General features: G+C 39.5%; 1 protein-coding gene across 1 annotated transcript; it reads left to right on the top strand.

Annotated features, from left to right (window-relative positions):
- Positions 1-3914: 3914 nt before the first annotated feature.
- Positions 3915-17976, top strand: LOC132004957 (uncharacterized). Its single transcript, XM_059381621.1, has 4 exons — positions 3915-4013; positions 8372-8467; positions 11275-11628; positions 16204-17976. Exons 1-4 carry the CDS (start codon positions 3915-3917, stop codon positions 16297-16299), a joined length of 645 nt encoding a protein of 214 aa, XP_059237604.1. The 3' UTR covers positions 16300-17976.
- The last annotated feature ends 9024 nt before the right edge of the window (positions 17977-27000 follow it).

Genomic DNA, 27000 nt, shown 5'->3' with positions numbered 1-27000 from the left:
AGGCAGCAGAAAATTTATTTGAACTAATAGCTGAAAACTTCCCCAATTTGGGAAAGGAAACAGACACCCAGAACAAGGAAGAACAGAGAACTTCCATCAAAGTCAATAAAAGCAAACCAACACCAAGACATATTATAATTAAATTTGCAAAATACAGTGATAAAGAAGAAAATCTCAAAAGCATCAGGACAAGAGAAGCCCTTACCTTACAAGAGAAAACTGATAAGGCTAGCTGGAAATTTCTCAACAGAAACTTGGCAAGCCAGAAGGGAGTGGCATGATATGAATGATAAAACTCTGTAGCCAAGAATACTCTAACCAGCAAGGCTATCATTCAGAGTAGAAGGAGAGATAAAGACTTCCTCAGACAAACACTAATGGAGTTTGTGACCACTAAATCAGGCCCCACAAGAAGTACTAAAGGGGACTCTTTGAGGGGAAAGGAGAGACCCAAAGTGATAAAAACAAGAAAGGATTAGAGAAAATCTCCAGAAACAATGACAAAACACGTAATAAAATGGCACTAAATACATATTTATCAGTAGTTACTTTGAAGGTAAATGGACTAAACTATCCATTCAAAAGACTTATGATATTCAGAATAGATTAAAAAAAAAAAACAAAAGCCATCTCTATAAGGTCTAAAAGAGACTCATTTTAGATCCAAAGACACCTGCAGATTGAAAGTGAGGGAATGGAGAAACGTTAATCATGCAAATTGATGTCAAAAGAGAGCCAGAGTAGAAATACTTTTATTGGACAAATTAGACTTTAAAATAAAGATTGTAACAAGAGATGATAATAAAGGGGACAATACAACAAGAAGATCTGACTGTAAATATTCATGCACCCAACATGGGAGCATGCAAATATATAAAACAATTATAATAAACATAAAGGAACTGATTGATAATAATTCAATAATAGTATGGGACTTAAACACCACAGTTATATCAATGGGCAGATCATCAAAACAGAAAACTAACAAGAAAACAGTGGCTTTGAATGACACACTGAACCAGATGGACTTAACAGATACATTCAGAACATTTCATTCTAAAGGAGAAAAATATACATTCTTTTCAAGTGCTTATGGAACATTCTCCAGAATCAGTTACATATTAGGTCACAAATCAGGCCTCAACAAATATGAAAAGAATGAAATCATACCATGCCTCTTTTCTGACCACAACACTATGAAACTTGAAGTCAGCTGCAAGAAAAAATTTAGAAAGAGTGGTGCCTGGGTGGCTCAGTGGGTTAAAGCCTCTGCTTTTGGCTTAGGTCATGATCCCAGGGTCCTGGGATGGAGCCCCACATCATGCTCTCTGCTCAGTGGGGAGCCTGCTTCCCCCCCTCCCCCGCCCCGCCTGCCTCTCTGCCTACTTGTGATCTCTGTCTGTCAAATAAATAAATAAAATCTTATAAACAAAAACAAAAACAAAAAAAAAGAAAAAATTTAGAAATACCAGAGACATGGGGTTAAACAACATGCTACTAGACAATGAATGGGTCAACCACGAAATCAAGGGATAAATGAAAAACAACAACAACAAACAAACAGGGAAACAAATGAAAATGAAAACACAATGGTCCAAACCTCTGGGATGCAACAAGAGCAATATATAGCAATACAGGCAAGAAAAATCTCAAATAAACAACCTAACCTTACACCTACAGAAGCTAGAAAAAGAACAACAAATGAAGCCTAAAGCCACATCATATGTTATTAGGGAAATGCAATGAAAACAAACAATGAAATTCCACTGTTAGAATAGCTAACTTTCGTAACACTGACAACACCTAATGTTGATGAGAATATAGAGCAACAGGAATTCTTATTCATTGTTGGTGGGAATGCAAAATGGTACAACCACTTTGGAAAGCAATTTGGCAGCTTCTTTTCTGTTTTTTTCTTTTTCTTTACTTTTCTTTTCTTTCTTTCTTTCTTTTCTTTTCTTTTTTTTTTTTTTAAAAGATTTTATTTATTAATTTGACAGAGATCACAAGTAGGCAGAGAGGCAGGCAGAGAGAAAGAGGAGGAAGCAGTTTCCCTGCTGAGCGGAGAGCCAGATGCGGGGCTTTATCCCAGGATCTTGAGATCATGACCTGAGCTGAAGGCAGAGGCTTTAACCCACTGAGCCACCCAGGTGCCCCTCTTTTTTTTTTTTTTTCAAGATTTTATTTATTTATTTGACAAACAGAGATCATAAGTAGGCAGGGAGACAGGCAGAGAGGGTCGGGGGAAGCAGGCTCCCTGCTGAGCAGAAAGCCTGATGCGGGGCTTGATCCCTGGACCCTGGGATCATGACCCGAGATGTAGGCAGAGGCTTTAACCCACTGAGCTACCCAGGTGCCCCTCTTTTTCTTTTCTTTCAAATAGACTTTATTGATTTATTTGGGAAAGAGGGAGAGAGAGCGAGCAAGCACAAAAGCGGGGAGTGGGGCAGAAAGAGAAGCAGACTCCTCATTGAGCAGTGAGCCTGACCCATGATCTGAGCCAAAGGTAGGTGTTTATCTGACTGAGCCACCCAGGTAACCCAGTTTGGCAGTTTTTTACAAAGTTAAACACATTCAGGGTAATACTCCATCATCTCGATGCTCCACCATTTATTCACCTTCATCCATTGAAGGACATCTTACCTGCTTCCAAGTTTTGACAATTATGAATTAAGCTGATATAGACATCCGTGTGCAGGTTTTTGTATAGACATAAGTTTTTAAGTCACTTGGATAAATGCTAATAACATGATAGCACATAATAGCATTAAAAAGAAATGAGCTATCAGGGTGCCTGGGTGGCTCAGTGGGTTAAAGCCTCTGCCTTTGTGTCGGGTCATGATCCTAGGGTCCTGGGATCAAGCCCCACATCAGACTCTCTGCTCAGCAGGGAGCCTGATTCCACCTCTCTCTCTGCCTGCTTCTCTGCCTACTTGTGATCTCAGTCTGTCAAATAAATAAATAAAATCTTAAAAAAAAAAAAAAAAAAGAAATGAGCTATCAAGCCCTGAGAAGACATGAAGAAAACTTTAATGCACATTACTCAATGAAAGAAGCTGATCTTAGAAATCTGATTCCAATGACATGGCCTTCTGGAAAACGCAAAACTAGGAGACTGTAAAAACATCAGTGGGTGCTGAGGATTAAGGAGGAGGGGGAAAAACGGAACATGAATGATTTTTAGGGCAGTGTAACTATTCTGTGTGATATTGTAATGGTGGATATAAATCATCACATGTTATTCAAATCCATAGAATGTACAATACCAAGAAGGAACAATAACATAAGCTAGGAACTTTGGGTGACAATGATGTGGCAAAGTGGTTTCATTGATTATAATAAATATATTATTCTGTTGCCAGATTTTGACAGTGGGGAAGGATCTGTGTATGTGGGGGCAGAGTATGTGGGAAATCTGTGTACCTTCTGCTTAATTTTACTGTGAACTCAAAATTGCTCTAAAATTGCTCAATTTCTAAACAGAAACTGTACTCTATATATCCTGTAACTAAAAAATCATGTTAGCTATAACAGAAAATAACTCTTTCTTTCCATTCTTTTTACCTTCCCTTCTTCCTTCTATCCATCAATTCTTTCTGCCTTCCCTTTGTCCTTTCTTCCTTTCTTTCTTCCTGAACAGTTCAGTCCAAAACCATTAGGTGAGTCCACGTGAGTTAAGTCCATGTGGGTTGAGAAACAGCCTGGTCAGAGGTTGCACAAGAAAGGGTAGGAAGAAATCTTTGCAGCATGGGTTGGAATGTCGGAGTCTGCAAATGGGGGTGGGAACAGTTGTGCTGAAGGCCCAGGGCAAGATGTGGGTTCTAAGAATAAAGAATGTATCCACACATGGGGTTGGAGCAATCATAGGAAGGTCCGTGTGCTATTGGGTGTCAAGTGGGATGAAGAGGGCAACTATGGTCACCCGATGTGGAATGTTGGAGATCCAGCTGGGTAAAGAAGGCGTCCATAAAGTGCAGTGGCAACAGTCAGCACAGGGTTCAGGTTTAAGAAGAGTGAGGAGAGCAACTGTGTGTGTTGGGGCGATAGCAGCAGCCGCAGCTGGTATGGAGTGTTAGAGCCTGAGCTATGTGAGAAGCACACACGCAATGGAGATGGAGGTAGTATGAGTCAGGGTGAGATGTCAAAGCCCACACAGGGGGAGAGGGTAATAGGGACCCAGGAAAACATACTGTATGATCTTATCTATGTGTGCCATCTTAAACAAAAAACCAAATAAACAAACTTATAAAAACAGAGAATTAACTGGTGATTACCAATGGTGGGGGGTAGGGGAGGAGAGACATGAGTGAAGGGGATTGAAAGATAACAAACTTGAAGTTGTTAGATAAAAAAGTTCCGGAGATGTGATGTACAGCATGTTGACTATGGTTAACAACATTGTGTCATATATTTGGAAGTTGCTAAGAGTAGATTTTAAAAGTTTTCATCACAAGGAAAAAAATGTAAGTATGTGGGGTGATATTAATTAAACTTATTCTGGTAATCATTTCACAATGTATATACATGGCAAATCATTATGTTATACACCTTAAACTTACACAGTGTTATGTGTCAAGTACATTTCAATAAGACTGGGAAAGATCCACAAAAAATTTCCCCTCTTCCCTCCCCTGAGACACTGGTAACTACTTTTTTGCTTTCTGTGTCTATAAATTTGACTAATTTAGGTATCTCATATAAATGGAATTTTACAATATTTGTTCTTTTTTTGTCTGTCTTGCTTCACTAAGCATGTGTTTAAGATCTGCTGTAGCATATATCAAAATTTCATCCCTTTTTATGGCTGAATAAAATTCTATTATATGTATATATCACATTTTGCTTATCCACTCACAAATGTACATTTGGATTGTTTCTACCTTTTGACTATTGTGATGAATGGTGCTCTGAAAATTGGTATAAAAATATCTGACAGTATGGAATTTCCTCAAAAAGTAAAAAGTAGAACTACCCTATGATCCAGCAATTACACTACTAGGTATTTACCCAAAGCATAAAAATATACAGATTTAAAGGGGTACATGCCGCCCGATGTTCATAGCAGCATTATCAACAATACCAAAGTATGGAAAGAGCCAAGATTTCTGTGAAATGGATAAAGAAGATGTGGTGTATATACACAATGGAATATTACTCAGCCATCAAAAAGAATGAAGTCTTGCCATTTACAATGATGTACATAGAGCTTGAGTATATTATGCTAAGCAAAATAAGTCAGTCAGAGAAAGACAAATATCATATGATTTCACTCATATGTGGAATTTAAGAAACAATACAGATGAACATATGGGAAGGGGGAAAAAGAGAGAGGGGGAAAACAAATCATAAAAGACTCTTAAGGATAGAGAACAAACTGAGGGTTGAAGGAGGGAGGTGGTTGGGGGGTTGGCTAGATGGGTGATGGGCATTAAGGAAGGCACTTGTCATGTGAGGCACTGGGTGTTTTTTGCAAGTGATGAATCACTGAGTTCTACTCCCAAGACAAATATTGCAAGGTATGTTAACCGACCAGAATTTAAATAAAAATTTGAAGAAAAAAATGAAGTCACTTTATATGAAAGGTTGGAAGAATAAAAATCTCCGTATTAAAAAAAAAATCTGTTTGAGTGTGTTCTTCAAATTCCTTTGCGTCCAAACCCACATATGAAACTGCTGCATCAGATGGTAATGTTATGTTGAAGTTTTTAAGGAAGCTCCATACTGCTTCCCACAGGAGCTGCACCATTTTAAATTTCCAGAGGCAATGCACAAGAGTTCCAATTTCTCCCATCCACAGCCACACTTGTTTTCTGTTGAGTGTTTTTATCATGAAAGGGTGTTGATTTTTGTCAACATGCTTTTTCTGCCTCAGTCAAAATGGTCATGTGGTTTCCCCCTTCTCTCTACTAATCTGGTACGTTCCATTTCCCCAGCTTTATTAAGATATAATTGACAACTCAAATTGTATATATTTACCATATGTAATGTGGTGCTTTGATATACATATACTTTGTGAAATGCTTACCACCCAGATTAATTAACATATCCATCATGTTGCATATTTATGTTACCTTTTGTTTTAGAGATGAGAATGCTTAAGGTTTCTCTCTTAGCAAATTTCAAGTATACAAGAAAGTATTACTAACTATAATCATCGTGATGTATGTACATCAGATCCACAAAATTTATTCATCCTTCAGTGGCAATCTTGTACCCTTTGACCAGCATCTTTCCACTTTCCCCATTCCCCAGACCCTCATAACTGCCATTTTACTGTTACTATGAGTTAGACCTTTTTATGGTTCTGTTTTGTTTTTCAGGATCCACATATAAGTGAGATCATACAGTATTTGTGTTTACCTGTCTGGCTTATTCCACCAAGCATTACATTTTCTAGGCTCCTGCATATCATCACACATAGCAGGATTTCCTTTGTTTCTCACAACTGAATAATATTCACACGAGGTTTACATAAACATACCAGTGTATTCTAACTTCAATTGCATACAGAAACTACCCTTTTTCTCCCTCTATTTTGTTTTTGATGTCACAACATCTGTCATTTTATATTGTGTATCCATTGACAAACTATTGAAGCAATAATTATCTAATGCTTTGTTCTTAAGCCTTTGCATTAAACTTAAGTGATTTTTAAAAAAATATTTTATTTATTTATTTGACAGACAGAGATCACAAGTAGGCAGAGAGGCAGGCAGAGAGAGAGGAGGAAGCAGGCTCCCTGCTGAGCAGAGAGCCCGAAGTGGGGCTCGATCCCAGGACCCTGGGATCACGACCTGAGCCGAGGGCAGAGGCTTTAACCCACTGAGCCACCCAGGTGCGCCTTAAGTGATTTTTAAAAAAGGTTTTATTTATTCATTTGACAGAGAGAGAGGCAGGCAGAGAGGGAGGGAGAAGCAGGCTCTGTGCTGAATGGAGAGCCCGATGTGGGGCTCAATCCCAGGACCCTGAGATCATGACCTGAGCCGAGGGCAGAGGTCTAACCCACTGAGCCACCCAGGCACCCCTAAAGTTAAGCGATTTCTAAAACATCAAATTATAGGATGAGTATTCTGTAATTTATTGTATCCTTGCCTTTACCAATATGGTTTTTTTTTTTTTATGTTTTCATGTCAGTAGTTAATATGCTTTCATTTCAGCTTGAGGAATTCCTTTACGGCAGATCTAGTGATGATTAATGATTAACTCCCTCAGCCTTAACTAGCTAGGGAAATTCTTTATCTCTCCTTCACTTCTGAATGACAGCTTTGCCGGGTAGAATATTCTTGGTTTTCTTCTTCTTCTTTTTTTTTTTTTTAAGATTTTATTCATTTATTTGACAGAGAGATCACAGGTAGGCAGAGAGGCAGGCAGAGAGAGAGAGAGAGGGAAGCAGGCTCCCCGCTGAGCAGAGAGCCCGATGAGGGGCTCGATCCCAGGACCCTGAGATCATGACCTGAGCTGAAGGCAGAGGCTCAACCCACCGAGCCACCCAGGCACCCCTCAGTCATTATTTCTTTAAATACGTTTTCTGCCCCTTTCTCCCTCTCTTTCCTTCTGGTATTCCCAAAATTTAGAAATTGTTTCAGTTGATGGTATTTCATAATCCATGTAGTGTTTCTTCACTCCTTTTTATTCTTTCAGTTGTTGTTGATCTCTGAATAGATAATTTTAAGTGACTTGTTTTCAAGTTGAGATTCTTTCTTTTTATCAAGTCAGTTGTTGATGTTGCAATTTTCAGTTCATCCATAGTGTTCTTTAGCTCCAGAATTTGTTTAGTTCTTTTTTTTTTTGCGATTTCTGTCTCTCTTTTAAACTCTTCATTTTGTTCCCGTGTTGTTTTTTGATTTTATTGAATTGTTTTTGTTTCTTTGTAAGTTACTGAGTTTCTTTTTTTTTTTTAAGTTACTGAGATTCTTAAAGCAACTATTTTAATTTCATCTTATTCAAATCATAGATTTCCATTTCTTTTGGGTTGGTTACTGAAAATTATTGTTTTCCTTTGGTAGTTTCATATTTCCTTCATTTTTCATGTTCCTTGAAGTCTTGGATTACTGTCTTGGCATTTGAAAAAGTGATTACCTCCTCCAGTCTTTACTGTCTGGCTTTGGGAGAGAAATAATTTCTGTTGGCCTGCCTAGGGATTCCGGGATTTCCTCAAACCTTTTCTATGTGTATGCCTGCTCTACACTTCTTGTTCCCTTTCTCTCTCTCTCTCCCACTCTCTCTCTCTTTGTGTGTGTGTGTGTGTGTGTGTGTGGCATTTTTAAGATTATATGCCTTCGTTTTGCAAAGCTGGACCTACTGCTGAGAGCTTTAGCTTTACTTTCCCTAAGATAACGGTGAATGTTTTAATTTGTTTGCTTTTTCACAGTCTTGCAGAGTTGGGACAGTTTTCCGTGTTCATGAGCCTTCTGCCAATACTTTCACTTGCCACTCTCACGGGCACACACAGGGAACTGACCGCAAGGTGCGTGTGTTTGGGGGGGCTGGTTATGTGGGTGAGGTGTGGAGAGCATTAGGGATGCCTGTGGGCCAGTAGGGGAATCTGCAGGCAAGACCTCACTAGTGGTTTGTGGTGGCCCTTGTAATGGAGTCCACAAAATAGTTAAGCATTTTCCATGTCTCTGTGATGCACTCTAAGCCCTGCCTGCTGTGTTCCTATTCTCTCCTCATGTTCAGGTGTACAGCTTACCTCAGTAATCCAGATGGGGTAAGAAAAAGGTGGACCTCTTTGGCAGTGTCTCACATAGTTGGGGAGGATGGGCACTCACATGTTCTCACTTTCTGCTGTGGGAGAAATTGCAGGCCAAGGTGTTCCTCTTGGTACAAAGCTGTGCCACTCTGTGGGAATGGAGACACAGATAAATTAAAACTATTTCTCTTACTACTTCAGTGCAATGGATTTCTTCAGATCCAATTTTGGATTTTTTTTTTCTTTCTCCGAGGATGTGCTAGAACTTCTCCGCTGGACTGTTGGACTTCCAAAATGGATACTCTTACTCACCAGTGTTTTCAAAATTAAGGCTCTTTGAGGGAAAGATATTAGAAAACTACTACTCCTATAGTTTATTACATTGAATGGTTTTTGTATGTAGGACCATCCCTGCACTCTGGGAATAAATCCCACTTGGTCATGATGTAAAAACTTTTTTTTTTTTTTGAAACATGTTATTGTATTAGAACAGCGTGTTTTTTTCCCCAGATCTATACATCTTTTAATATGTGCTGAATTTAGTTTGCTAGTATTTTGTGGGTGATATTTGGATCTTACTGTTTTAATGAAAGGAAGGAAGGCAGTTAACATATGGCAGTTAAAATGGAAGAACAAAAATGGAACTTAGAAGAATTGGAGGAACAGATTTTATATATTGTTATTTTCATATTTTAAAAACATTATTGGGGCACCTGGGTGGCTCATGGGTTAAAGCCTCTGGCTTCGGCTCGGGCCATGATTCCAGGGTCCTGGGATCGAGCCCCACATTGGGCTCTCTGCTCAGCAGGGAGCCTGCTTCCTCCTCTCTCTCTGTCTCTGCCCGCCTCTCTACCTACTTGTGATCTGTATCTGTCAAATAAATAAATAAAATCTTTAAAAAAATTTAAAAAACATTATCAATAAGACTTGACATTGCACACCTGTGAAAATCCGTAATTAAATATTTTACAAATATGATAGAACAGTTTGAATTTTATTTTCCCTTAAAAGAAGATTGCTAGGGGCACCTGGGTGGCCCAGTGGGTTAGGTCTGTGCCTTCGGGGCTCAGGTCATGATCTCTGGGCTCAGCTCATGAGCCCAGCTCTCTGCTCAGTGGGGAGCCTGCTTCCCCTTCTCTCTCTGCCTGCCTCTCTGTCTACTTGTGATCTCTCTGTCAAATAAATAAATAAATAAAAATCTTTATTTAAAAAAAAGAAGATTGCTGCAAAGCAAAATCATAGATCTGGAACACATTTCTTTTATTAAAAGGTATTTAAAATTTTAATTATTACTGTATGGGATAAACTGTTGGACCTAGCCACTTATGAGGACTGAATATGAATTTTGAAAATACATCATCAGTTCATTTTTAGTAAAGGTTAAGAATGAAATATGATGAAAAAAAAATGAAGAAAAAAAAGAGAATGAACCATGAATTTACTGAAGCTGCTTTAAAATCTATTCTTCCATTTCCATTAACCTACCTCCATGAGATTTTTTTTTTACGATGAGAACTTAGAACTAGTATAGACATAAATTTTCCTTTGTAAGTAATGCTTTTATCAACCCAACCTAGTTTAGATAAATGACCAAACAAGAAACAGTATCATTTGTCACTGAAATCTTTAAATATTTATGCTCAATGTATTCATTCCAAGTGTGCTTACAGGCATTTAATAAGGGAATAGAATTTCACTCATATCTGCTTTAGTTACGATTGTAGAACAAAAACTTAGGGTAACAGCCATTCACTGTAACAAATGTCAATTGACAAATTTTCTCTAAACAAAGTATACAGTTTCTTAAATTATTTCCTCTCTGTTCTGATTGTTGAAATGTAGTTTTATGTCGTTGAATTTCACATTTAAAAATGAAATTGCGTTTTGTATAGTTTTCTCCAATCTATGAGTAATTTACTTTTAATTAATTTATTTGACAGAGGAAGAGAAAGAGAGAAAGCACAAGCAGGGGAAGAGCAGGAGAGGGAGAAGCAGGCTCTCCGCCGAGCAGGGCTCTGTCCCAGGACCCTGGGATCACGACCTGAGCAGAAGGTAGACGCTTAACCCACTGAGTTCACCCAGGCGCCTCTATGTGTAACTTTTTTTAACCTTAATTTAGTTAACTATCAGTGACCGAAGGATTTTTAAAAAGTGGTCTTTCATCGTGGACAGTAAGTACTGGTTCTAAATACCTAAAGTGTGCTCTTCTGCCTTTAATTTGCCTGACAGTGGGCCTTAACTAAATAAATGAATGAATTTTCAATATCTGACCCTAGGTCCACACCGTTAACAAGATGTCTGTTACAGTCTCTCAATGATTAAAGTTGCTGGCATTTTTTAAGTGTATTAAATGCCAGGACCTGTGTAAGCACTTTCCCTTCCACCTCTTTGATTCACGTTCTCCTTCCTCCCGGGGAGGGGGAGTGCCCCGCACCAGCCCCGCACCAGGCCCGCCCTTCTGTGCATTCGTTGGTCAAACCCGACGCCCGTTACGGCCGAGTCCCGCCCCAACCACGCCCCCACGCCGTCGGCGGGGCCGTGAGAAGGCGTGGCTATAACCGCGCCGCCGGACGGTGCGGGAGGTCTCCTCTCGTGAGAATCTGGAAGCTCTCGAGGACCTGAGCGGTGCCGGTGGGAGCGCGCTTCGCGGTCCCGCGGAGCAGGCGCGAGAGGCCCGTGGCCGCGGCGGGTGCACGCCTTGCCCCGCCCACGCTGCTCTCAGGCTCCGCCCGGGCTCGCGCACACGCGCGCGCTCCCCTTCAAGCTTGGGTCTGGGCTGTGGGGACCCGGCCGGTGGAGGCCGGGCCGCTGAGGTACTAGGGGAGGAGGCGGAGGAGCCGGAGCTGCTGCCTCCGCCGCTGGAGAAGAGCATGTCTGCAACTAGAGCCAAGAAAGTGAAGATGGCCACCAAATCGTGCCCCGAGTGCGACCAACAGGTGGGCGCCGGGGGCCGGACCCGGGGGCCGGCGGGGCGGGAGCGCGGGCAGGCGGCCGTTGTCGGCGGCGGTTGGCTGTGGAGAGGCCGCCTCGCCGGGTGGTCTGGCCCGTGGGCTCGGTGTCCATGCTGGGAGGCCGGGCTGAGCCGAGGGGATGCCAGGGGGACTCCCGGGGTTGCAGTGGCTGGTCCCCACCTGGAGGCGTTAGCCGGGCAACTGTGTGTGTCCTGCAGCCCGTGGCGCGGGAGGGAGGCGTGGGTTTGTCGGGAGCGGACCGGGCGCCCTGTCCGGAGCCTCCCAGAGTCGCCTGGCCGGCTCTGGGTGACAGCGGCGGGAGTGTGGGGACAGTGGCCTAAGTGGACGAGCACGGCCCCTTCAGTCCCCATCTGCCGCGACGAGAATGCCCGGTGTGCCCGACTCCCGAGTCCAGGCTCCAGGCTCCTGGCTCCGAAAGCCCCTCCTGCCACGCAGGGTTGCTTTGTTCTCATTAGATGCGTGCGGTGACAAAAAGGGCCGCAGCAGGGGTGCCTGGGTGGCTCAGTGGGTTAAGCCTCTGCCTCCGCCTCAGGTCTTGATCCTTGGGTTTTGGGATCGAGCCCCACATCGGGCTCTCTGCTCAGCAGGGAGCCTGCTTCCTCCTCTCTCCTGTCTCCCTGCCTGCCTCTCTGCCTACTTGTGATCTCTGTCAAATAAATAAATAAAATCTTTAAAAAAAATAAAATTTTTGTTTTATCAATTTCATTATGTATAGAAATACAATTGATATTTTTCATTGTGGTAAAAAAGATAAAATTCACCATTTGAACCATGTTAAAGGGTCTACTTCAGTGGCATTAATATTTTTACAGCATTGTACAACCATTACCACTATCGAATTCCAGAACATTTTTATCACTCTGAGGTGAGACCTTGTTTCCATTAAACAAACAGTCATTCTCAATGCCACCTAGTCCCTAGCTACTAGCAACCACTAATTTTCTTTCTGTCAGCCTTCATAGACTTGAATGAAGTTCAGCCCTTGCCCTGAATTAGGTTTTGGCTTAAGAATTTTGTGGCTGGTTTGATTTTTTTTTTTCCAAACCAACAAAATTTTCTGCATATCAACTATAAGGCGGTTTCACTTTCTTATCATTTGTGTGTTCACTGGAGCAGCACCATTTCCTTCAAGAAATCTTCTTTTTCATTTATAATTTGGCTGTTTGGCGTAAGAGGCCTAACTTTTGGCCTTGCTTGGCTTTTGACATGCCTTTTGTACTAAGCTTAATCATTTCTAACTTTGGATTTAAAATGAGAAATGTGTGCCTTTTCCTTTAACTTGAATACTTAAAGGCCTTCGTAGGGTTATTAACTGGCCTAATTTCAATATTGCTGCTTCTTAGTACAGGGAGGCCTGAGGAGAAGAAGGCAAACGGAATGGCCAATTGGTAGAGTATTCAGAACACACACATTTATAGATTAAGTTTTCTGTCTTGTATAGGTGTGTTTCCTGGCACTCCAAAATAATTAAAATAGTAACATCAAAGATCACTGATCATAGATCACTATAACCAAGATAATGATGAAAAAGTTTGAAATATTTCAAAAATTACCGCAACATGACAAAGATACAAAGTGAGCAGATGTGGTGGAAAAATAGTGGTGATAGACTTCCTCTACGAAATGTTGCCATAAATCTTCAATATGTAAAACCCAGAGTATCTGTGAAGCACAATGAAGCAAAGTGCAAAAAAAAAGGTATATCTGTAATAAAGTCTTCCCTCTTTTTTTGTCTCTAGCAAAAGGCTTGTCAACTTTGTTCATCTTTTCAAAGAAACCAACTTTTGTTTTATTGATTTTCTTGATTATTTCTCTATTCTCTATTTTGTTTATCTCTAATATTAATATTTCCCTCTTTATGTTGGCTTGGATTTAGTTTGCTCTTCTTTTTCTAGTTCTTTTTTTTTTTTTTTAAAGATTTTTGTTTATTTATTTGACAGAAACAGAGAGATCACAAGTAGGGAGAGAGGCAGGCAGAGAGAGACGGGGAAGCAGGCTCCCCACTGAGCAGAGAGCCTGATGCAGGGCTCGATCCCTGGACCCTGGGATCATGACCTGAGCCGAAGGCAGAGGCTTTAACCCACCGAGCCACCCAGGTGCCCCTCTAGTTGTAAAGTTAGATTGTTGACTTGAGATTATCTTTATTTTTTATTTTTTTAAGATTTTATTTATTTATTTAACAGAGATCACAAGTAGGCAGAGAGACAGGCAGAGAGAGAGAGGGAGGCAGGCTCCCCACTGAGCAGAGAGCCAGATGTGGGGCTTGATGTGGGGCTCAATCCCAGGACCCTGGGATCATGACCTGGGCCGAAGGTAGAGGCGTTAACTCACTGAGACACCCAGGAACCCTGCGATCTTCTTTTTTAATATAAGCTTTTACAGCTCTATAATTTTCCTGCTTAACATTGCTTTCACTGTGTCCTCTGAGTTTTGGTAGGTTATATTTTTGTTTTCAGTCATCTCTGTGTATTTTCTATTTTTCCTTATGATTTGTTTTTTTAATCCATTGGTTATTTCGGAGTATGTTGCTTAATTTCTAAAATTTTTTGAATTTTCTAGTTTTCCTTTCTGTTTCTAACTTTGTCATGTTGTGTTTGGAGAAGTTACTTTGACATCTATCTAAAAAAATGAACTTGGGGCACGTGGGTGGCATAGTCAGTTAAGCATCCAACTCTTGGTTTTGGCTCAGGTTGTGATCTCAGTGGTAATGGCTCAGGTGAGATTGAGCCCCATGCCAGGCTCTGCACTCAGTGTCAGGCTCTGTGCTCAGTGAAAAATCTGCTTAGGTTTCTCTCTCCTCCCTCTTCCTCTGCCCTTTCCCCCATTCTCTCTCTCTCCAAGTAAATAATTCTTTAAAAAAAAAACCAACTTTAATTCTTACGCGTGCCATATACAAATAATATTTCAAGATGGATTTGTAGACCTACATGAAAAATTTTAAACTATGAAACTTCCAGAAAATACTAAAAAAATCTTTGTGAACTTAAGTTAGGCAATTGTTTGGTGTTACAACACCAAAAGCATGACCTATAATAGAAAAAAAAAGGTAAATTGGACTTAATCAAAATGAAAACTCTGCTTTGAAAATCACTGTTTAGGGACGCCTGGGTGGCTCAGTTGGTTGGACGACTGCCTTCGGCTCAGGTCATGATTCCGGGACGGAGTCCCGGGATTGAGTCCCACATCGGGCTCCCAGCTCCATGGGGAGTCTGCTTCGCTTTCTGACCTTCTCCTCGCTCATGCTCTCTCTCACTGTCTCTCTCTCAAATAAATAAATAAAATCTTAAAAAAAAAAAAAGAAAATTACTGTTTAGAAAAAGAAAAGAAGATACGAACAAATAAGAACCTTTGCAAAGCATATATATGTCCTAGAGAACTTGTATCCAGAATACATAAAGGTTTCAAAGAAAGAAAATAAACAACCCTATTAAAATATAGACATAAGATATGAACAGACACTTCTCCAATCAAGACATACAAATGGCTATCAGACACATGAAAAAGTGTTCGTCATCATTAGCCCTCAGGGAGATTCAAATTAAAACCACATTGAGATATCACCTTACACCAGTTAGAATGGCCAAAATTAACAAAACAGGAAACAACATGTGTTGGAGAGGTTGTGGAGAAAGGGGAACCCTCTTACACTGTTGGTGGGAATGCAAGTTGGTGCAGCCTCTTTGGAGAACAGTGTGGGGATTCCTCAAGAAATTAAAAATAGAGCTTCCCTATGACCCTGCAATTGCACTCCTGGGTATTTACCCCAAGGATACAGATGTCATGAAAAGAAGGGCCATCTGTACCCCAATGTTTATAGCAGCAATGGCCACGGTCGCCAAACTATGGAAAGAACCAAGATGCCCTTCAACGGACGAATGGATAAGGAAGATGTGGTCCATATACACTATGGAGTATTATGCCTCCATCACAAAGGATGAATACCCAACTGGAAGAGATTATGCTGAGTGAAATAAGTCAAGCAGAGAGAGTCAATTATCCTATGGTTTCACTTATTTGTGGAGCATAACAAATATCATGGAGGACAAGGGGTGTTAGAGAGGAGAAGGGAGTTGGGGTAAATTGGAAGGGGAAGTGAATCACGAGAGACTATGGACTCTGAAAAACAATCTGAGGGGTTTGAAGTGGCCGGGGGGTGGGAGGTTGGGGTACCAGGTGGTGGGTATTATAGAGGGCATGTACTGCATGGAGCACTGGGTGTGGTGAAAAAATAATGAATACTGTTTTTCTGAAAATAAATTGAAAAAATTAAAAAAAAACATAAATTTGAATAGATACTTCACCAGAGTAGACTTATAGACAGCATATAAGCTTATAGAAAAATGCTCAACATCATTAGTCATTAGGGATATGTGTATTACCATAGTGAGACCCTACTGGAATAACTAAAAAAGAACATACCAAATATTGATGATGTTGTGGAGGAACTGGACATCTCACACACTGCTGGTGAGAATATAAAATGGTACAGCCTCTTTGGGAAATAGTTGATCAGTTTTCCTTCTTTCTTTCTTTTTTTAGAAAGAAAACACAACCAGAGGGAGAGGAGAAGCAGGCTCCCTGCTGAGCAGAGAACCCCGTCATGTGAGGCTTGATCCCAGAGTCCTGGGATCATGACCAGAATCCTGAGATCATGACCAGAGCTGGAGGCAGACGTTTAACCACTGAGCCACCCAGGCACCCCAGTTTGGCAGTTTTCTTAAAAAGTTATACCTGTCTAATGATCCAACCATTTCCACTTTTAACTATTTATTCAAGAGAAAAGAATGTGTGTGTGTGTGTGTGTGTGTGTGTGTACACACGTGTGTGTAATATATATACATATACACAAAGACTTTTGCATGGAAGTTCATAGTAGCTTTATTTGTAATAGCTAAAAACTGAAAACAGTCAACATGTACAGATAAACTGTGGTATATCTTCATATGGAATAGTAATCAGCAATAAAAGGAAAGAACTTGTTATATGCAAAAACATGGACAAATCTCAAAATAATTATGCTAAGTGAAGCTAAACAAAGAAAGAGCATGTACTTAAGATTCCATTTACATAAAACTCTAGAAAATTCAAACTGATCTATAGTGCCGGCTGATCAGTAGTTGCTTGGGGATATTGAGGGGGATGCTAAGGAGAGGTAGATTACAAAGGCATATGAAGAAACCTAGGGATGATGGATATATTGACTATCTTGATGGTGATGGTTTCCTGGGCATATACAATTGTCAAAACATGTCAAATTGTACGTTTTAAATATGTATAATTTATTATATGTTTATTATAACAATAAAGCTGTCAAATGATAATCGTTTTTTTACTTAAAACTATGTGAAGATCATAGACTACTCAGTAAAGACCTTAGAAAAGAAAACAGAAAACTGCAGGGCTTATGAGATTTGTTCAGGGTCTTTTCTCTGCCGGGGACTAGGAGAACCTATGTCTGGCACCTATTTTATAGTTTTCCATGTTCCTTTCCCTCAAACTGGCTATTGTAAATGATTCCTTGCCAGGAATTAGTACTGGCCCTCTTCTCTCGTGTTCAAACTATTGAAAGCAGTTTTTTTTTTTTTTTGTATTTTCTAGAAGTTTAATAGTTTAAAATATTTCATGTAGGTCTGTAGTCCATATTTGTATGTGGCATAAGGTGAGAATCAAAGTTAATTAATTAATTAATTTGAGAGAGAGACACACAGTGAGAGAGGGAACACAGAGGGAGTGGGAGAGAGAGAAGCAGGCTTCCCACCTAGCAGGGAGCCTGATGCAGGGCTTGCTCCCAGGACGCTGGGATCAAGACTTGAGCTGACGCCCAATGACTGAGCCACTCAGGCGCCCCCACAGTTAATTTTTTAAGACTGATACCATTTTTTTTCTTTAAGACTGATACCATTTAAAGTATCTTCTCCAACCACAGCAGAATAAAGTTAGAAATCAACAGCAAAGGAAAACTAGAAAATTTAAAGAATTTGTAGAAATTAAACAACATACTCAAAAACTGGTGGATGAGAAAAGAAATCACAAGTTTTCAATTCTATTTTATCATTAGTAATCAATTTGTGTCTACTTCTTGTTTCTTCCTCCCTTTAAAATGTCTGTCAAGGGACGCCTGGGTGGCTCAGTTGGTTGGACGACTGCCTTCGGCTCAGGTCATGATCCCGGGCTCCCGGGATCGAATCCTGCATCAGGCTCCCAGCTGCATGGGGAGTCTGCTTCTCCCTCTGACCTTCTCCTCGCTCATGCTCTCTCTCACTGTCTCTCTCTCTCTCAAATAAATAAATAAAATCTTAAAAAAAAATAAAATAAAATGTCTGTCAAATATACTCTATGTGGTTTTTGGTTTTTTTTTTTTTTTTTTTTTTTTTTTGGAAATACATTCCCCTGCCAGCATTGCAGAACAGGCCAACAGCCTCTCATCCTAGGATTAATATAATAATTTCCTAGTCACTTTTTCCTACCCTAATCCATGTTGTAACTATTCTGAGACTGACATTTTAGCAAATAGGTTTTTTAAAAATTACCTTTAAAAAAATTAACATACAATGTATTATTAGCCCCAGGGGTACAGCTGTGTGAGTCATGGGGCTTACACACTTCCCAGCATTCACCATAGCACATACTATCCCCAGTGTCCATAACCCAACCACCTTCTCCTTCTCCCCCTTGCCCCAGGCAACCCTGAGTTTGTTTTGTGAGATTAAGAGTCTCTTATAGTTTGTCTCCCTCCTGATCCCATCTTGTTTCATTTACTCTTTTCTACCCCCCAAGCCTCCCACTTTGCCTCTCAAAATCCTCATATCATATAATTGTCTTTCTCTGATTGACTTACTTCACTCAGCATAATACCCTCTAGTTCCATCCACATTGTCACAAATGGCAAGATTGCATTTTTTGATAGCTGCATAGTATTCCATTGGATACATATAGCACCTCTTCTTTATCCATTCATCTGTTGATGGACATCTAGGTTCTTTCCATAGTTTGGCTATTGTGGACACTGCTGCTATAAACATTTGGGTGCATGTGCCCCTTTGGATCACTCCATTTGTATCTTTAGGGTAAATACCCAGTAGCATGATTGCTAGGTCATAGGGTAGCTCTATTTTCAACTTTTCGAGACACCTCCATGCTGTTTTCCAGAGTGGCTGTACCAGCTTTCATTCCCACCAACAGTGCAGGAGGGTTCCCCTTTCTCCACATCCTCGCCAGCATTTGTCATTTCCTGACTTGTTAATTTTAGCCATTCTGACTGGTGTGAGATGGTATCTCATTGTGGTTTTGACTTGTATTTCCCTGATGCCCAGTGATGTGGAGCACTTTTTCATGTGTCTATTGGCCATCTGGATGTCTTCTTTGCAGAAATGTCTGTTCGTGTCTTCTGCCCATTTCTTGATTGGATTATTTGTTCTTTGGGTTTTGAGTTTGATAAGCGCTTTATAGATTTTGGATACTAGCCCTTTATCTGATAGGTCGTTTGTAAATGTCTTCTTCCATTCTGTCAGTTGTCTTTTGGTTTTGTTGACTGTCTCCTTTGCTGTGCAAAAGTTTTTGATCTTGATGAAGTCCCAATAGTTCATTTTTGCCCTTACTTCCCTTGCCTTTGGCAACGTTTCTAGGAAGAAGTTGCTGAGGCTGAGGTCGAAGAGGCTGCTGCTTGTGTTCTTCTCAAGGATTTTGATGTATTCCTTTCTCACATTGAGGTCTTTCATCCATTTGGAGTCCATTTTTGTGTGTGGTGTAAGGAAATGGTCCAGTTTCATTTTTCTGCACATGGCTGTCCAATTTTCCCAACACCATTTGTTGAAGAGACTGTTTTTTTCCATTGTACATTCTTTCTTGCTTTGTCAAAGATTAGTTGACCATAGAGTTGAGGGTCTATTTCTGGGCTCTCTATTCTGTTCCACTGATCTATGTATCTGTTTTTGCGCCAGTACTGTACTATCTTGATGATGACAGCTTTGTAATAGAGCTTGAAGTCTGGAATTGTGATGCCACCAACTTTGGCTTTCTTTTTTAGCATTCCTCTGGCTATTCAAGGTCTTTTCTTGTTCCATATAAATTTTAGGATTATTTGTTCCATTTCTTTGAAAAAAATGGATGGGATTTTGATAGGGATTGCATTAAATGTGTAGATTGCTTGAGGTAGCATAGACATTTTCACAATATTTGTTCTTCTAATCCATGAGCATGGAACATTTTCCCATTTCTTTGTGTCTTCCTCAATTTCTTTCATGAGCACTTTATAGTTTTCTGAGTACAGATTTTTTGCCTCTTTGGTTAGGTTTATTCCTAGGTATCTTATGGTTTTGGATACAGTTGTAAATGGGATTGACTCCTTCATTTCTCTTTCTTCTGTCTTGTTGTGCACTGAAATGCAACTGATATCTGTGCATTGATTTTCTATCCTGACACTTTACTGAATTCCTGTACAAGTTCTAGCAGTTTTGGAGTGGAGTCTTTTGGGTTTTCCACATAAAGTATCATATCATCTGCAAAGAGTGATAGTTTGACTTTTTCTTTGCTGATCTGGATACCTTTAGTTTCTTTTTGTTGTCTGATTGCTGAGGCTAGGACTTCTAGTACTATGTTGAATAGCAGTGGTGATAATGGACATCCCTGCCGAGTTCCTGATCTTAGCAGAAAAGCTCTCAGTTTTTCTCCATTGAGAATAATATTCACGGTGGGTTTTTCATAGATGGCTTTGATGATATTGAGGTACGTATCCTCTATCCCTACACTTTGAAGAGTTTTGATCAAGAAAGGATGCTGTACTTTGTCAAATGCTTTTTCAGCATCTATTGAGAATATTATATGTTTCTTGTTCTTTCTTTTGTTCATGTATTGTATCACATTGATTGATTTGCAGATGTTGAACCAACCTTGCAGCCCTGGAATAAATCCCAGTTGGTTGTGGTGAATAATCCTTTTATGGACTGTTGGATCCTATTGGCTAGTATTTTGGTGAGAATTTTTTATATCTGTGTTCATCAAGGATATTGGTTTGTAATTCTCTTTTTTTGATGGGGTCTGTCTGGTTTTGGGATCAAGGTAATGCTGGCCTCATAAAATGAGTTTGGAAGTTTTCCTTCCATTTCTATTTTTTGGAACAGTTTCAGGAGAATAGGAATTAATTTTTCTTTAAATGTTTGGTAGAATTCCCCTGGGAAGCCATCTGGCCCTGGGCTTTTGTTTTTGGGGAGATTTTTGATGACTGCTTCCATCTCCTTACTGGTTATGGTTCTGTTCAGGTTTTCTGTTTCTTCCTGGTTCAGTTGTGGTAGTTTATATGTCTCTAAGAATGCATGCATTTCTTCCAGATTGTCAAATTTGCTGGTGTATAGTTGCTCATAATATGTTCTTTAAAATTGTTTATATTTCTTTGGTGTTGGTTGTGATCACTCCTCTTTCATTCATGATTTTATTTATTTGGGTCTTTTTTCTTTTTGATAAGTCTGGCCAGGTGTTTATCAATCTTATTAATTCTTTCAAAGAACCAGCTCTTAGTTTCTTGGTATGTTCAACTATTTTTTTGGTTTCTATTTCATTGATTTCTGCTCTGATCTTTATTTCTCTTCTGCTGGGTTTAGGCTTTCTTTGCTGTTCTTTCTCCAGCTCCTTTAGGTGTAGGGGTAGGTTGTATATTTGAGACCCTTCTTGCTTCTTTTCTTTTCTTTTTTTTAATATTTTATTTATTTATTTGATAGACCGAGATCACAAGTAGGCAGAAAGACAGGCAGAGAGAGAGAGGAAAGGAAGCAGGCTGCCCGCCGAGCAGAGAGCCCGATGCAGGGCTTGATTCCAGGACCCTGGGATCATGACCTGAGCTGAAGGCAGAGGCTTTAACCCACTGAGCCACTAAGGCGCCCCGAGACCCTTCTTGTTTCTTGAGAAAGGCTTGTATCGCTATATATTTTCCTCTCAGGACTGCTTTTGCTGTGTCCCACAGATTTTGAACAGTTGTGTATCCATTATCATTTGTTTCCATGAATTTTTCCAATTCTTCTTTAATTTCCTGGTTGACCCATTTGGTTTTTAGTAAGATGCTCTTTAGCCTCCATGTATCTGGGTTCTTTCCAACTTTCTTCTTGTGATTGAGTTCCAGCTTCAGAGCACTGTGGTCTGAAAATATGCAGAGAATGATCCCAATCTTTTGGTACTGGTTGAGACCTGATTTGTGACCCAGGATGTGATCTATTCTGGAGAATGTTCCATGTGCACTAGAGAGGAATGTGTATTCTGTTGTTTTGGGATGGAATGTGCTAAGTATATCTGTGATGTCCATCTGATCCAGAGTGTCATTTAAAGCCTTTATTTCCTTATTGATCTTTTGCTTGGATGATCTGTCCATTTCAGTGAGGGGGGCTGTTAAAGTCCCCTACTATTATTGTATTATTGTTGATGTGTTTTTTTTTATTTTGTTATTAATTGGTTTATATAGTTGGCTGCTCCCATGTTAGGGGCATAGATATTTAAAATTGTTAGATCTTCTTGTTGGATAGACCCTTTAAGTATGATATAGTGTTCTTCCTCATCTCTTATTATATTCTTTGGCTTAAAATCTAAATGTCTGAATTGCCAACCCAGCTTTCTTTTGATGTCCATTAGCATGGTAAATTGTTTTCCACCCCCTCACTTTAAATCTGGAGGTATCTTTGGATCTAAAATGAGTTTCTTGTAGAGAGCATATTGATGGGTTTTGGTTTTTTATCCATTCTGATGCCCTGTGTCTTTTGATTGGGGTTTTTAGCCCATTTATATTCAGGGTAACTATTGAAATATATTAATTTAGTGCTATTGTATTTTCTGTAAGGTGACTGTTACTGTATATTGTCTCTGTTCCTTTCTGGCCTACTACTTTTAGACTATCTTTCCTTAGAGGACCCCTTTCAATATTTCCTATAGGGCTGGTTTGGTGTTTACAAATTCTTTTAGGTTTTCTTTTGTCCTGAAAGCTTTTTATCTCTCCTATTTTCAATGATAGTCTAGCTGGATATACTATTCTTGGCTGCATGTTTTTCTTGTTTAGTGCTCTGAATATATCATGCCAATTCTTTCTGTCCTGCCAGGTCTCTGTGGATAAGTCTGCTGCCAATCTAATATTGTTACCATTGTATGTTACAGACTTCTTATCCTGGCTTCTTTAAGGATTTTCTTTGTCACTAAGACTTGTACGTTTTACTATTAGATAATGGGATGTGGACCTATTATAGATTTTGATGGGGGATCTTTGTGCCTCCTGGATTTTGATGCTTGTTTCCTTTGCCATATTAGGGAAATTCTCCAGAATAATTCTCTCCAATATATCTTTTGCCCCCCTGTCTCTCTCTTCTTCTGGAATCCCAATTATTCTAATATTGTTTCATCTTATGGTTCACTTATCTTCTGAATTCTCCCCCCATGGTCCAGTAGTTGTTAGTCTCTCTTTTGCTCAGCTTCTTTATTCTCCTTCATTTGGTCTTCTATATCACTAATTCTCTCTTCTGCCTCATTTATCCAAGTAGTAAGAGCCTCCATTTTTTTTTTTTAAAGATTATATTTATTTATTTGACACACAGAGATCACAAGTAGGCAGAGAGGCAGGCAGAGTGAGGGGGGAAGCAGGCTCTCTGCTGAGCATAGCCTGATGCAGGACCCAATCTCAGGACCCTGAGATCATGACCTGAGCCGAAGGCAGGGGCTTAACCCACTGAGCCATGCAGGCACCCAAGAGTCTACATTTTTTATTACACCTCATTAATAGCTTTTTTGATTTCAGCTTGGTTAGATTTTAGTTCTTTTATTTCTCCAGAAAGGGCTTTTATTTCTCCAGACAGGGTTTCTCTAGTATCTTCCATGCCTTTTTCGAGCCCAGCTAGCCCCTTGAGAATTGTCACTCTGAACTCTAGACATATTACCAATGTCTGTATTGATTAGGTCCTTAGCCTTTGGTACTGTCTCTTGTTCTTTTTTTTTTTTTTTTTGGTGAGTTTTTCTGCCTTGTCATTTTATGCAGATAAGAATATATGAACGAGAGAATAAAATACTAAAAAGGTTGCAAAGACCCCAGAAAAAATGTACGCTATCCAAATCAGAAGAGACCCCAATTGGGGAGAAAAAAGGGGGTAAAAAGAAGTTTAAGAAAAATTTAAAAAATATATTAGACTGGTGAATAGAACAGAGCCACCCACTTGATGTTGGGTGTATTTTGGTCTCTTAGAAGAAACTACCTCCTAAAATTTTAAAGAAAGAAAAACTTATCATATACAAAAATAAGGATAAACATGATGAAGGGATGGAATATGACTGTAAAGATGAAAATTTAAAAAAATTCTAAGAAGTGTATTGATAAGTTGGTTAGAAAAAGAAAGAAAAAGAAAGTGGAGAGAATTTGCTCAGCCTGGAGATGAGAACAAAGTCCTGTGCTAGATTTAGGTTATATTTTGATCTATTAGAAGAGTTTGTATCCCAAAAATTTTGTAGAAGAAAAATCCTTATAAGATTACAAAAAATTAAGTTAGATACAATGAAGGATAAAATGACTAACATAGTGAAGGTTTAAAAAGGTTTTTTTTTTTTAAAAGAAAGGTATTGTTATAATAAACTAGTTTAAAAAAACGTTTAAAGAGGAAAAGTTAAAAAATTAGAATAAGAAAAAAATAAAATTAAAAAAATTTAACTTTGCAAGACTAAAGAATCATGGGTACAAAGTTACGAATTCCATCCTTTGCTTCCCCCTCCTCTGGAATTCCGCTCTTCTCTTTGATCAGTGAGCTTGGTCTTAGCTGGATGTTCTTGCTGATCTACTGGGCGGGCCTTTTGTAGTGATTCTTAAATGTCTCTTTGCCTGAGGTGGAATTGTGCTGCCCTTACCAGGGGCTGGGCTAAGGGCTAAGTAATCTGTCGTGTTTGCTCTGGGGAGCTTTTGTTCCCTGAATGCTTTCTCTAGACCTCTGGAGCACAGGAGTGAAAATAGTGGCCTTCTAGTCTCTGGCCTGGAGGAGCTGAGAGCTCAGGGCCCCACTCCTCAGTGTGCCCTTGGAGAAAAGCGTTCAGTCACTTCCATCTCCCTAGTCTTCGGCTGACTCTGAGCTCACCCACCTGCGATCAAGCACCTCCGTCTCTGGCACACAGGTCCATTTGGAGTCTCCAAACTCTGCAAATTCCTGCCTTCAGAGAAGGAAAGCGGGTCTCCCTAGATCTGCCACTTGTGGGGTCCCTGCTCGAAGAGCAGTGGCCCAGTTGTGCCACGGATTACAGTTTAAGGTAACCCCAAGCTGAGAGCTCACTCCTCGGCTCTGTCTCTGTAGCTGGCTTCCCTGCTCTGATACCTGCGAGCTCTGCTACACTCAGACACCCCCAATCCTTCTGTGATCCCATGGGATCTGAGATCATACTTTCCCCACATGGGCTCCACCCCCGCTTGACCTCTGGAGCAATATCCTTCAGTGGAGCAGACTTCTAAAAGTTTGGATTTTTTGCTTTGTCGCCCTGCTACTTGCTGGGAGCTGGACCCTCCCCCCATGGTCTGTCTTTCCATTGCTTCAGATTCACTTCTCTGCACATCCTACCTTTTAGAAAGTGGTCGATTTTCTGTTTCTAGAATTGCTGCTCTTCTCTTTGATGTCCTGTTGGGTTTGTGGGTGTTTGGAGTGGTTTGATAACTATATAGCTGAACTCCTGCTACCTGATATCATCTCAGTCTGCTACTCCTCTGCCATCTTGACTCCTACCCCAGCCAGCAAATAGTTTTTTTTTACTTTACATTCTTCCTGTGGCCACTCACATTAGTTGTTATTAAACATTTACCATATGCTTGGAACTATAAAGATTAGGGGAATGGGATGGGTATGATTTCCTATCTTGAATAATTTTTATGAAGAGGTGGAGTTTTAATAAAAGTGTGATCTCTACCTTCAAGTAAGTTATTGCTTAGTTGAAAAGACAAATAAGTACTTTAGAAGTTTAATAAATAGTAAAGCAGTAATATTTTTTTTCCCTCCAGGTTCCTGTTTCATGTAAATCTTGTCCCTGTGGTTATGTATTTATTAATAGGAAACTTCTAAAAGTAAAATGCTCAGAGAAATCATCACCTTTTACAGGTAATTGAGAGAGTTTACCACCTTTCTGTTTTTTATGGTTTCCATTATATAAAGTTAAAATTAATTTTTGTGAGTTAGATTTTTTGGCTGGTGGAATTATAATACTAAAATCTATTGAAGAATACTTTTTAAATTAATTATTTTAATTAACATATAATGTATTATTTGCCCCAGGGGTACAGGTTTGTGAATCATCAGGCTTATATACTCAGTACCTTTGGTTTTTATTAGATACAATAAGTCATTTACATTGATTTATTCTTCATCCAACTTAAATGTTAACTCCTTTACTGATAAATTTTATAACAAATTTTAATGAGAAATTTTAATTAGAAAATGTTAATTGGAAGAAAGGAAACCTTGATTTTAGTATCATAATTTTTAAATTAGCAGGGTTGTTTTGATTTGCTGATTTAAACGATCTAAAAAATTGCCCACTTCAATTTTGTTTGAGTTTCTAGATTTCTCTTTGATGTTGAGAAGTCTAGACTTATGCCCTAAGTGTATTCAAAGATGAGTTTTTTTTACTACTTTTTTATTCCTATGATAAAATCACATGTTGTATCAGTAGTGAGCCCATAATGATAGTAGATTTATTGAAAACAACTGTTGAGCGCCTAACATATGCCAGGTACTATATATCTTGGGCATACAGCAATAAATCTACTTCTAAGACAGGTTTAGTACTGTTGTAGCAGTTGAAGATATTTGCATAGGAGTATACATATGGGATATATGGGGAGAATATCAGCTAGTAATAACTTCTGGGTAGGAAATTAAAATAGGGTACTGTCCTATAGATTAACTAGAAGGTTACTTTTGATTGAGTGGTCCAGGGAATGCATCTCTGAGGAGGAGATATTTTATAAGGTCTGAATAGATGAAGGGGGTAGACATATGAAAATCAGAGAAATTAGATTCTAGGCAGAGGAAAAAACAAAGGCAGAAGTGCTAAGGCAGGATTTATTCCAGGAATGCAGGATTGATACAATATAAGGAAACCTATTAATATCATATACCATGTTAATAAATATAAAGAAAAAACAATAAGATTATCTCTGTAGATTCTGAGAAAACCTTTGGCAAAATTAAGTACCCATACATGGTAGAGACACTTAAGAGAATAGGATTTGAAGAGTACTTACTTAACTTGATGAAGTATATATTTTAGTATTAAAGGTAGTATCTTATTTAAATGGGAAACCTCTACAGGCATTTCCATTTCAGTTTCATATCAGGAACAAGGCAA

The sequence above is a fragment of the Mustela nigripes genome, chromosome 17, assembly GCF_022355385.1.
Source record: "Mustela nigripes isolate SB6536 chromosome 17, MUSNIG.SB6536, whole genome shotgun sequence".
Lineage (NCBI taxonomy): Eukaryota > Metazoa > Chordata > Mammalia > Carnivora > Mustelidae > Mustela > Mustela nigripes.
The sequence above is the reverse complement of the archived record's forward strand: the minus strand, read 5'-3'. Positions and strand labels throughout refer to the sequence as shown.